The sequence below is a fragment of the Apteryx rowi genome, unplaced genomic scaffold (genome assembly GCF_003343035.1).
Source record: "Apteryx rowi isolate R43461 unplaced genomic scaffold, aptRow1 scaffold_182, whole genome shotgun sequence".
Classification (NCBI taxonomy): Eukaryota; Metazoa; Chordata; class Aves; order Apterygiformes; family Apterygidae; genus Apteryx; species Apteryx rowi.
The window spans coordinates 1,649,553-1,662,143 of NW_020448108.1; the positions used below are offsets into that span (position 1 = coordinate 1,649,553).

At 41.2% G+C, this 12,591-nt stretch overlaps 1 protein-coding gene across 1 annotated transcript; it reads right to left on the reverse strand.

Annotated features, from left to right (window-relative positions):
- Positions 1 to 8,584: 8,584 nt before the first annotated feature.
- Positions 8,585 to 9,589, reverse strand: PALM2 (paralemmin 2). Its single transcript, XM_026061578.1, has 2 exons — positions 9,550 to 9,589; positions 8,585 to 9,339 (listed from the first exon to the last, which is right to left on the reverse strand). The coding sequence occupies exons 1-2, from the start codon at positions 9,587 to 9,589 to the stop codon at positions 8,585 to 8,587; spliced, it is 795 nt and encodes a 264-aa protein (XP_025917363.1).
- Positions 9,590 to 12,591: the final 3,002 nt, after the last annotated feature.

Consider the following 12,591-nt stretch of genomic DNA (forward strand, 5'->3'; position numbering starts at 1 on the left):
AGTCGGAGCAGCAGGGCACAGCAGTTGAGGGGAAAAAAAACCCCTGAAACCTGTGGAGTTAGTACTTTAATTCTTTTAGTGAGAGAGGCTGAACCAATGCAGTACATCCTTGAGATCACAGAGCATCTTGCAGAGTGGGAGTTAGGGAGAAACACAGTACAAAGACACAGAGGTAGGCGCAGTGAAAAGGCAGATTTATTTACTAGTAATACTGTACAGAGAAAAAAAAAGAGAGAAGCCACAGTTACAGCATGGCTGTTGCTGGCAGTGTTCTTGGTTTTTTATTTTTGTTTTTTGTACTCATTTTTTAATCTGAAGAAAAAAACATAACAGTCAAAAAAGTACACTTAAGGTTACAAAGTACAGCAGCTATCCCCAGCAATTCTAATTCAGTGTTAGCGCAGCAGTTTATCCCCAGTAAAATTGGCTTTTATTTACATTTGCTCACAAAGAAAGTGGGAGACTGAAGCTTAAAAAAAAATCTCATCCACAACCTACATTCACCATAAAAGCTGCATTTTACACAACATTTTCTTGAACCCCTAAAAAGAGTCATTCTTTGTCTGTGGAGTGAGCGTAGTAGGGAGGGGCAGGAAGCCTTCAGAAATGTGGTCTTTTGCTTTTGTCCTGACCTGCTCTTGCTTGGCTACCCTGATTGCCCACAGGCACAGTGGCCACTGGAAAAGCCAAAAGCCTTCAAATGGATTTGTCCCCTGTATCTGCCTCCAAGCAGTGCCTGCATCCATACCTGTAAAACACAGCACAAAACTAGAGCCTCCCCTTTGGCAAAGCACCTTAATCTTAGATACAGGCCGAGCTTAACGTATCCTCAAGGCGATCCCTAATCAGCCCAGTGCTTAAGTATGTCCTACGCTTTAAGCAAGTGCTTAAAGCGTAGCATTAGTGGAGCTTAAGAGCTCTGTTCAGCTGGGCTTTACATGGTTGCACAGTACTTCCACTACTCTCGTGTTTGCCTCTCTCTGACAGGAGTGTTAGCTTGGAGGGACACTTGTTTGCTTCCTGGCAGATAATTTTACTGAGAATCCATGGACTGTACCCTGGATCAGTGTTGGGGGGAAGTTCACATTTTCTCCTGCCTCCTTTAAACCGAGGGAAGCAATCTGTCCTCCCGAAGTACCATCCCGGGCCAGCTTCTGCCTCCTGCTGCAGTAAGTGGCTTCTGGATGCCGATGCACTGGACAGGCATGCCTAGCTCATACTGGCCTGGGGAACTTATTGCATTCCCACAGGAGTGGGAAAAGAGGCAACAGACTTATCTAAATGGCAAGATTATAGTGAAAACCCCTGTCTGGGCAACCCAGGGGATGCCAGATGAATAGGTAGGAGCAGCATCCCCCTAGCATCAAACTTGCCGTAGGAATCTAGGAAAATACAAGAAGGTGTGCAAAAACTGAGGACCAGAAACAGCCATTTCTCCTTTATTGGCCTCAGCTGAACAACCCTGAGGTGAAATTTTCAGTTCCAGTCTCTCTTCTCTTCCCCCTGTTTTTGCTTAGAGGAGACAACAAAAAGGGAAGCAGAGAGAGGAAAATAAAGGAGTGGTTGAGCAGTGTTGGCCAGAATGAGAGTAGATACAGAGACAGGGGACAGGCATAATCTGGAACAGAGACGTGCAAAGGGAAAAATTTGGAAGAAAAACTCACTGTCTCTTCCAGGTCACATTTAAGTGTGGGTATGAAATTCACCCCAAGCCTCTTCAGGCCACTGGGCATTTTGAGAGTTCCCAGAGGGCTTTCTTAGGCCTTCAGACACAGTCAGCAAGGAGACCTTGTGCTAAACCCCCTCTCTGCAGAAAAGTGCACCAGTTTCACAACACCACTTTAAAAATCTATCTAATTAAAGGAATCAGAAGAAGCAGTCAAAGCAGCATAAGCCTTTCTTGTAGAATATTGTTTAAAGACCAGATTCTATAAACATTTGTGCATGTGCATAAATTTCACTTATCTGGCTCATTTTATTAAACTAAAAAGGAACTGCTTGGGTGCTTATTTTTATGCTCATGGGCATGTCTTTAGGTCTTATAGACCTAGTAAATGGATATTTAAGATCAGGTCTAAGCCACTAACTTAGCTATGGAAGTTAAAAACATACAAATATACCCAAACAGGTGGACTTGAGTTACATATGTCATTCTAAAAGAGTAATTAAGCTTGTTCATTTTCAAAGGTACACTAAGTCTTAAAATGAAACTGAAATCTTCCTTTCAGAAAAATCTGGGAAAAAATTGCAAGAAAGGTTTGCAATACAATAACAGTAAAAAACCCCAAAAGAAGAGAAACTTTTGCAAACTGGGGGAACGGTTTAAGAATTCTTCAAAAGTTTGCACTTCAGAAAAGTGGCCTATTCTTAATCAGTTGAATAGCTTAAGTGGAACCACCACAGCAAGAAAGGCTCTTGGAACTCATGAGGAAAAAGACTGAACTTTGTAATGTTGTTGATTTTAAATACAAGTGGGACATTTTTAAGAACTTCATGCACTCTTGTCACTATTTACAAGCTAAGTTATTATTATATATTTATATTACAGGTTGGATTTATATTCTCTTTGGACTAGATGACAATTCATATTCTAAACTTAATAAATTCAGTCATTTTATACAGCTTACTGGTTTACATACAAAAATTACAACCCACTTTTGTTGGATGTTGTCATAACCTGTGACCTCTGACTAAGCTCAGAACTAAACTTTACTCTTGCCACCCCAAAGTCTCATAAAACATAACCTAAGCAAGTCCTGAGCTTTCTAATAGAAAGAGAGAACTGGTGGAAACTGAGTGAGTCTAGGAAAAAGTAAGATATCACATTTATAATACATGGGAAAATCCTCTACTTCTGTGAATTATTTTGTTCTACTCTTTCCAGTGGCACCATCTATTGTATTTTGAAATCTTATATTGGATAAGGTAGGACAAAGTGAAAAAATGTATTATAGTTCTCCTTTTTCAGCTATACTTCTCTACTGAAGGTAGGTAGTTACTGACTACCATGGTGGCTTTCTAAATAAAGAAGAGTTTGTCTAGCTATAGAAAGCATAGATCCACCTTTTTCTGTGGAAAAAAAGAAAGATTTAGCTGTGTTTTTACCAGGCATATTGGATTCTAGTCTTATAACTTTACTCTTTAAAAAGTGTTGTGATCCTGCTTCCTGAAGAARAATGTGGTTAGGTCTACAAAAGATCCCAAGAAGTTGGGCATTGTCATCAAAGTATGAAAAAGTTCAAAGGTTCAATGTCATGGGTAGGATGATATTCAGAAACTCAATCCCCATTTAGGATTTGTATCTTGTTATAAAAATATTTATTCCTTAAAAAAATACACAAATGTAAAATACTACATTTTCTATGATATCCCCATTTACTTTCCAAGTATGCCATTTTGAATGTTGGATTGAATCAAAAGGTAAAATACCTTTTATTTCTCTAGCAACTCTGTATGCTATCTTTCTGCTCCCACTAAGTTGTTGCATCTCTGTAATTTCAAGCATAGAGAACCAGAAGTCAACTTAGAACAACAAGGGACTGACCTAATAGCAGTCAGGAAAATCCCACTTAATATTTGTGAATACCATTGCAGTGGTAGCAATGCTAACTCAGGATCTGATCCTAAGAGATGCTAAGCACCATTTATTTGTGTTTTTCGCAGCAGAAGTAGCAATGCTCAGAATTAGCCTCTCAGATTACACCACTCTGGGCAAACTCAGCAGCACATAAAATTGGTACAGGTACACAAATAACACCCAAACTACACCCTGTGTAAATCACTCATACCCTGATCTTGCAGACACCCACATGCATTCCTTCTGTGAGTTGACTTAAGTAGGTCTACACACAGTAAAGTTAGGCATATGCGTTTTTGTTTGCAGGACTGGGGTCTTCTATTGCACCAGTAGAGGTTCTCTTCATGGAGAAGGGCTTGTGCACACTTCTCTTGCTGGGGATTGAAAGATAATGTTGTGTTTATACAGCTTTGGAATACAGCCTGCACTTTTTGGAAAACAAGAAAAGAAAGATACAAAAAGAAGGAGAAAAACCAAGAGTGCTAAGGCAAACTGTCAAATGGCACATCATACCTACTTTGTCATTCATTTAGATAACATCACAAAGGCAGACCAGAGGAGTTCTGTAAACATATACCATACAGTACATCAGCCACGGGAAATTAAAAAAAGAAAACAACCCTGTAATTCTTTTCTTTCTGTATTGATATTCTTGTAATTGAAAGAGATTGCCTAGCCACTAATCATAATGCTGTGTTTTTTGATTTGCATTTTTCTTCTGTTAAAAAAAAGAATGAAAGTAAAATGCAGTGGTTTGCAAAAGAAACAGTCTCTGAATGCAAATCAGGGACAACATGGAAGTGGATTCATAGAAACTTAGAAAATACAAAATATAAAAAAGTTTTGTAGGTTACTTTCTCCCAGTCTAGGAAAAGATACACTGAAAAGAGTTTTTTTGTTTTTCTTACAAAAGTTAAGGCGAGCAGTTTGTTGTGGCAAAATGCTATCACAGAACCAGTTTCTGACTCTACTTCTTTTCTGTATCCTTCCATACTGAAATTGAGACTACACATGTGACCGCAAAAGTTAAACAGACAGGGAGTTTGCTTAAAACAATACAGAAGAACTCCCATAATGATCCTTATGAAATCTCTCTCTGCTTGACTGTAGAGTGGACCCTTCCCTTTGTGTCTGATTGTGCATATATTTCCATAGGCTACTTTCTGTCTCAGGGGAAGGGGAAAATTGACCCGTTCCGAAGCTCAAAGAAGCCCTGGAAAACTATTTACATTCATCAGCCTATGCTAATGCATTTGAATCCCCATATAATTTGGCTGCAGTCTAATGGCTAGAATGAAAAAGCTAATGTCCAGGCAAGTTTCTTGTACTTGCAGAGGAGAATGATTGAAGTAAGCATGTTTAAGCTGACATAGCTAAGGCCCTCAGAGTTCAGACTGATTTTTGTTTTTTCCTGACCTCAGACATGAAACAACCTTTGATCAATAAAGACAAACCCTTTCCAGATAATCTTCTAAAACCTTCAGCTTTTTTTTGGATCTGTTATGGGCCCATTAACCATGGAGCTCATATGCACACGTGAAAAACACCGGCCGTCTGAGGCACTCAATGTTAGCTACAACTACTGAGCAGTAAGTATTTGGCAGGTTTAAGGTTTAAGGCTTGTGCTCTACTTCTAACCACTAAAGGGCCACTTCTAAACTCTTTGATACGCCACCATCTCCCAGTGACTTTATGACTAAAATGGTGCAGTAGTCTCAGACACACTCTGGTCTCAGTCCCAGTAAACACCTCCCAGGGCTGTTTTTTAAGGGAGTCATCCCCAAAATGATGAACATGTGGAACATCTGTTAGGGGAGCATACAGCTAAAGAGTTGCGTGGACAGACTGGATTAGGAGTGATACCCAAGAGTGTTCAGAGTACAGATGACACTCCAAATATCCCACATATAGGATTTTGGAAAAACATCTCTTTAGATAATAGAGGTGATCAGGAGGAAAAAGATATGGCTGAGAAGACATGGGGAGGTCAAGGTGGCCATGAAGGCAGGATTGCACCTGGAGTGGAAAGGACAATATGATACTAAAGGACGGGCTAAGCCAGGAGGAAAGGACTGGAAGATTTGTTTTTGAGTGTTACTAGTAATGTCAACAGGCCCCCGAGTGAGAGAACTATTGCAAAGAGTACTGAGCGTGCGACGTCTTGCTGGAGCGGGCGTGTGAAGGCAGCAGGCACTGCTGCTGAGCTGGGCGAGTCTGTGCATGAGTGGTGTTCATAATGTAGGAATGAGCCAGAAATGGTTTTACTGTCCCTATAAATTTACATTACAAAATTCTTTAGTGCTTTGGAGTCCYAAACTTGCCTTTTCAAAGCCCTAATTAGCTCCCCGGATAGCTTCACCCATTGCACGCCATTGTCTCCTAACAATACGAGCTGGGTCAGGTTATGGAGAGGTGATTACAGCTGTGTGGGTTGTTACTTGTCAGCTGAGTTGTGGTGACCTCACTGAGTGCCTTGGAAATGCAGAATAAACCATGAAATGTTGTTAATTGGCATCGGTGATGGTCTCGGAATTTGGGTGCCACAGCCAAGCTGACAAGTTGTGTTTTAGGAAGCCAGGGTAACTCAGTCTCTTGAGGTTGCTTATCTACACCTTGGCTTGTTGAGCATGAGGCTGTGGAGGCCATTGAGAGCACAGTGGAGTTGAAAACTCATGGCCTCATTTTAAGAAATGTTGAGATTTTTTATGATTTAGTATTTCTGGAAAAAAAAAACAAACAAAAAACAGGCTACTAATTTCCAACATAGTTTTCAACGTGCAGCCACCAGACGTACTATCAAAATACAGGATTGCTGCAGCCGTTCTCCTTTCTTTGATAAAATTGTTAACCACAGAAGCCTGAATGAAGTGATGATTTGCAGAGTTTCTGTTGGCAAATTTGGTCCTTCTCTTATCCAAAACCCCCCAGGGGAGGCTGAAGGAGCATATGGAAGTCTATTACAAGTTAAATCAGGCCACTACAGCGGATATGGAGGCCAGAGTAATTTCTGCAGGTGTCGTATTGATGTGACTTTCTTTTCTTAATGTCTACTCGCTTTTTTTCCCCACAATCACCTGGGTAGTTGTGAAACGTTCTGTTAACCAGCTCCATACTGATGGCTAAGTGACCTAATGCAGGAAATACTTTTTGCATTTTGTGTGTGTTTTTAGTGTGCCTTATATTATCACTGTCATAAACAAGTGTCTCTCTTTCTGGCACAGAAAGAAAAGAGTACAGAGCAAGAACTCTGTTTAATCAGATGCTCTGAACTAACAATTAATGCAGTAAAAGCACCATCCAAGAAAGAACAGAAATATTATAGGAACCACCTCAGACTGGAAAGAGGCTTTTTTGTTGTTTTCGTTCTTTCTTTCTTTCTTTTTAGTTTTTTGTTTATTTTGTTTTTCAGTTGTTGTTATCCTTTTTCTAAAGTCTGATAGTTTCAAAGACACTTCAAAGTAATCTCCAGTATTTTTTAACAATACCAGAAAATGTAAATCCTGATTTTTAATCTCACTTCTACAGGTGTAAATCCAGATGAAGTCCACTGAAGTAAGTGAAGTTACACTTACATAAAACCAGTGTGAGACAAGAATTAGGCTCATAATATCTTGCAATGAAAAAGCTGGTTGCTTTTCCATTGTAGTTAGAATCAAAGGACCAAAAAACAAAGAAACATCTACTGTTTTTGGATGTTTTTGCTGTTTTACATTTTCAAATTGAGATGTTTTTAAGAGGACTGATTTTCAGAGGGCAGATGAAAAAAATTTTGCTGATAATCAAGGCCCTTTAAAGTGCCTCCCTCTGGAAAATAAAGCATCCAAAATCACTAGCAGTTTTTGAAAATGCTAATCTTGTGGTTTTAGGCTCTTCTCCTGAAATAGCAGCTCAAACAAAACTCCAGCAGGCCTCTGCAGGAGTTTTTCCTGGGTAAGCATCACAGGATCAGACCTATCATCTGTAAATAGGTAGGTGCACCAGAAGTACACTCAATAAATAATACTTTCCTAAGAGTTACAAAAAAAGAGTCTATCCCTGCCCCCATTGCCAGCAGTGAGAATATCATTACTAATTTCAATGGGAACAGGGTCAGACAGTGAAGGAAGTTCATTTTCTATTCTAAGGAAATAGAAAGCAATATCTCTCATCTACTGGAGTTTAGCAGGAAAACTTCATGTATAAACATTGGCAGAGTTACTGAAAGGCAAGTAATTAGATCAGTGACTCCATCTCAGTTGATGTGACAGCTGCATCTCTTTCATGTCAAGTTAATTTCAACTGTAATTTAGGGTGATGAAGTACACATACAATACTGTAATCTGGAAGATTTATATAAGGCAAAATCATCTTTCATACATTTTTAAAAAAGAAAATTAAGGTCCACTTTTGGGTTTACCAATAAGCAGAAATGGCTGATGGGTTTTTTGACACCTCAAACTAAACTGAAAAATTACTATAAAACAAAAATTTGCAAACTTTTGGGGAAGGATTTATCTGAGTTTTAGCAAATTTAAAAAATAAAATAACCTAAGCCTTCCCCTGAAAAATAAAAAAATAGGATCTATAAAATAATATTTAAATGTGATTAAAAAAAACAACAGTTTTTTAAGGCTGTCATATCCAGCTGCTGTGAAGTTCAGACTCCCACAAAATCTTAGGAATCTGATCAAGCCTGCCTGATATCCAAAGAAAAATGTAAAAAGTGTTTTCATTATATATATATAATATATATATAAATCAAATAAATATGAAAACATTTGTTCAGTTTCCCATTTTACCTCTAACTCTGTAATATTAAGGAAAAAAAAGATCCCCAAACCCCCAGCAGTATGTTTGATGGGAAAATAATCATGCGTTCATCTTCCTGAAGAACTAGAAATCAAAGCAACCCAACTGCAAGGCAATGGAGGCATTCACTTCCAGTTCACAGTATTGCAGTTAGAAGTACAGTGAGGTCTAGGTAAGTGATGGAGCAGGTGTTGCCTGGAACAGGGAAGGAGGAAGTGTTCACATGACAATACAGCACTGACAGCGCTTTTTCTTTTGTGTACCTGGGGTGGCTTCCAAGGGCAGGCTTTCTTCTTTCCCCTCTGGAGAGGAGGGCTCTGTCGTGTCTGACAGAGGCCTGCCAGAGACCAGCTCAGCGGCATTCCCATCCATGGTGGAGATGTCTGTCACTGTCTTCTCCCGCAGTGACTTCTCGTCATCTTCATCGATCAGGACCAGTTCTGCCTTGATCGTTTCGTCATAGCCCAGCACTTTCTTTGTCTCCTCTTCATCATCGATATTCTGGTAGCCCATAAATATCATTGTCACTGGCTGATCTGTGCTGGCCTCTGGGGCTTCACCACCACCACCACAGGGTTTATCTTGGGGCTGAGGATTCACGGGATGCCCTTTGCTGGGTTTGCGTACCATTTCCAGCTTTGCCTCCTTGAAGAGCATTTGCTCCTTCATATGGCTAAAGTTTCCATCTGCTATCACATTTCTGTCTGACACAGTCATCGTTTCATACCCTCCTTTTACACTTGATTGTCCAGCTTTTTGCATAAGTTCATCTACATCCTTTGAGCTTAATTTATGTACTCCATTTTCTACCACTGTGCCATCAGAGTGAACCTCATAGACTACCTTGGTACCATCATCACAGACTTTGAATCCTTTTTGATGGGCCCCATCTGGGCCAACAGGTGAAGTAGAGACAATCTTGGTCTCTCCTGTCTGTTTGTCTTTCTCCACATTAATTTCCATGGTGTACAAAGCTTGAACGAAAACAAGAGAGGAAGTGCATGTTACAACAGAAAAAGCCAGTGAATGGTTAATTGCCAAACAAACAAAGAAAACTATGGTGCCCCTTTTCCTACCTCCTGTCTCTAAAGGGCCAAGCATTCTACGTTAGAGGTGGGACGCACACTGTGAACAGAGACAGTTATTGCACCACAGATCTTTATGCAGCTGGAGGCTAGGCATACCTGCTGTAAACTGGAGATAGCCTTCCAGCTCACTCCACATGGAACCATCTCTGGTCAATTAGAAGCGTGAAGAGCATTTAGGGTTAGGTGTACTTTTGACAAAGGGATGTGACAGCATGCATTTTCCCCTCAATCTTTTCTTTCTGAACTTGCTTCAAATTCAAAGAAAAATTCATGTTCAGGGCCTCCCTACTCTCTTTTCCTTTCCTGTCATCAAACTGCCCGTTAGCTGGTGACAAGTTTTGTTTGCTGCAGGTAACACACAGATTGTTTTATTCTCAATACTTGTTCTTGCTTAACTCTTCCATTGTACCAATCAAAAATTTTACAGAGGTGAAGAAAGATTGTTTACCCCTGTTCTACAGATGGGACAACAAAATCACACAGGAATGGAGTAATTTCTCCCAGCAGACTTGTGGCAGAGCAGGTTTCTTAGCTTCCATACCAAGGTATTGACACTGTGACCTTTGCTTGCAGATTAAGAGTATGTAAAAAATGACAATGAAGCGCTCCCTCATGTCTCTGAACGAGACTCTAAACATCATTTCCAAAGGGAGAAGTTAAAAAAAAAGAAAAAAAAGAACCGCCTTTCAAAGCATCATGAAATAAAGGATAAATACATGTGTGTAAGGGATGCTGTTTCAGAATAGCAATGAAACTTTTCTAGACATTAAGAAGGATGCAGTAATGAGAAGAAAACTGTAGTGGCCACCCAGTAGGAACAGACAGGCAGTCTGCACCGCTCTAACCCACAGTAGCAATGTGATCTCATTAGCCAGCTTTCCAAGGAAAAATGTGCAAAGGTTTCACAGATTTTCCAGAAGTGGTCATTGTTTAAGTATYCTTTATATGGAGAGGAAAACATTTTGGCTTTTTAAAGAACATCCACAAACACTTGATTACAATATACTACAGACAGTGACAAATGTCTGAAACTTATTGTGACCATTTCCATCAGTGAACCTCAGTGGTATAATCATGATTTGTCTTACCTGGGAATATCACAAACTGATGTGTTTGGTTTTGTTGTTGTCTTTTTTTTTACTGGATACAGAACATCCCTTCCCCCCAAATTGGTGTAGTCTGTATGTTTGTATTTAAACATCATTACTATAAAAAATTACTCCAGTTTTAATATCTTCCTTCACTCTTATTATTCACAGACTGTGCAACTTTCTTCTGTATTCCTAAGTGAAGYCTGTCATCATCACTAGGAACCTTATCATGTTGTGCATCACGAACCCCTCTATAGCTCTAGATAGAAAAGTCATCTGTTGTTGTGTGGGCCTGTATTACCCCTCTGAAGTGGTCCCATTTGGCCCTCCAGTGTGCAATCTGGTTGGCAGACCACCCAAACTGGGGTCTTGCTGCCTACCTGTTGTGAGTAGGGTAAGCACTCAGACCTACTACCTGGCAGGGCTGATTAGATCAAATGCAGTGTCACACAAACATCTTCATTGAGCTGGAGGATGGAGGAGCAAGCTAGGAGAATGTCCTAAAGACTGTGTTTTATTCAGGAGATTCATGGACTAGCTGTGTCCATAGCTGTCATGTCCCTGGGAACAGGACATCCATTTTCATAATGAAGTAGGGATGTCAGCCTTATGAACTCTCCCTGTCTTTGAGTTATCACACCTGGACCACCTAAAGCAGCCCCCCAGTAACTACAAGGAAGCTGCTGAGAAGATGGAGCAAAGCTCTCTCTGAGGTGCACAGCGGTGGAATGAGAGACAGCAGGCACACACTGAAACAGGGGAGATTCAGGTTGGACATAAAGATGTCACCATGAGGAAAATAGTTAAGTCATGGAGCAGCTCACCCCAAAGGGCTGTTGGACCTCCGTTCTTGGAGGTTTCAAGTCCTGTGGTGAGCTTGGTGCTGGTCTAGCTCTATGCAGGTGGTGGGCGCAGAGACCTCCCAGGGCCTTGCACCCCGCTGTGATGCTGGAACCATGCAGCTTCTCCCAGGGCTCACTGAAGAACTAGAAATTGTGCTTGCTGCCTGAATGATGCCCAGTGCTGAGGAGAGGTAACAGGGCAGTGTTAGTTCCCTCATCACAGCCCAAAAGGCAGGATTTCCCTGAGCCTGGGAGGAGGAACATGAACAAGGCTGCATTGTGTTCGCAGCTTGACTGAATTGTGGCGCAGACCAGAGAGCAGCCAGCATGTGTGCTGTGCTGGGGACTGTCTCAGCCTAAGAGTTGGCAGGCAAGTGTTCCTCAAGTCTCATGCAGGCAAGTATGCCTTGAAGCCTTATAATCCGACTCATAGGAGTAATTAAATAAAAATGTCCCATGACTAATACGCTGGAATTTGCTCCTTTCCTGGTGCAATTTCTTGGGTAGGGGGTAAGAGAGAGGAAAGGGGAAGCAGGGTTTTGTGTATTTGCTTGGCCCCTGGGCCCATTTTCAGAGCTCTGGCTTTGTGAGTGACCTGTGAACGTCACATGAGCTCTCCAGAGCTGCTCAGGCAGACATTGTGCAAGAAATTCAGAGATCAGAAAGGCAAAAATAGGTGTGAGTAACCTGTAATGCAGACATTAAAACTGATGCATTGGCAGGTTTTTGAATGACAGCCAGCTGAACTGAAGCAAAGTTGAGCTAGGAGCACCAACATCTCCAGAACATCATGCATGGCAGATAGAAGGTTCTGATTTGTCCTGAGCACCAGAGCTCTGCAGAGAGAGGTTACCATCAGTCAGCTGACTGGCAGTATGCTGCTTTCTCAGCAATAAGCTGCATCCCCAGCTCTCACTGAGTTTCTGTGCTTCTCCTCTTGTTTGAAAAACAAAGTAAGTTATCTAACAGAGGCAGCGAACAGACGCAGMAGTTTGCGCAGCAGTTTGCGCAGCAGTTTGCGCAGAAGGGCGCGCGAAGGGACCTTCATTTCTGTTCCCTGTGGTGTACACTTCCTCAAGTATGGTCGTGACACGCCGCACAGCGCGTTCCCCAGCGGCTGCTGGAGTTGCTGTGTCAGAGGCTTGGACCCAGACCGACCCTCTGACAGTAGATGCAGCTCTACAGGTCTCAGGCTGCAGGGAGTG

Excerpts from the sequence above, each read along its gene's own strand:
- PALM2 (XM_026061578.1), bottom strand. The coding sequence starts at position 9,589 with ATGTGGAGTGAGCTGGAAGGCTATCTCCAGTTTACAGCAG. Across the intron at positions 9,340-9,549 it reads CTATCTCCAGTTTACAGCAG|CTTTGTACACCATGGAAATT; the intron begins GTATGCCTAGCC and ends TTTTCGTTCAAG.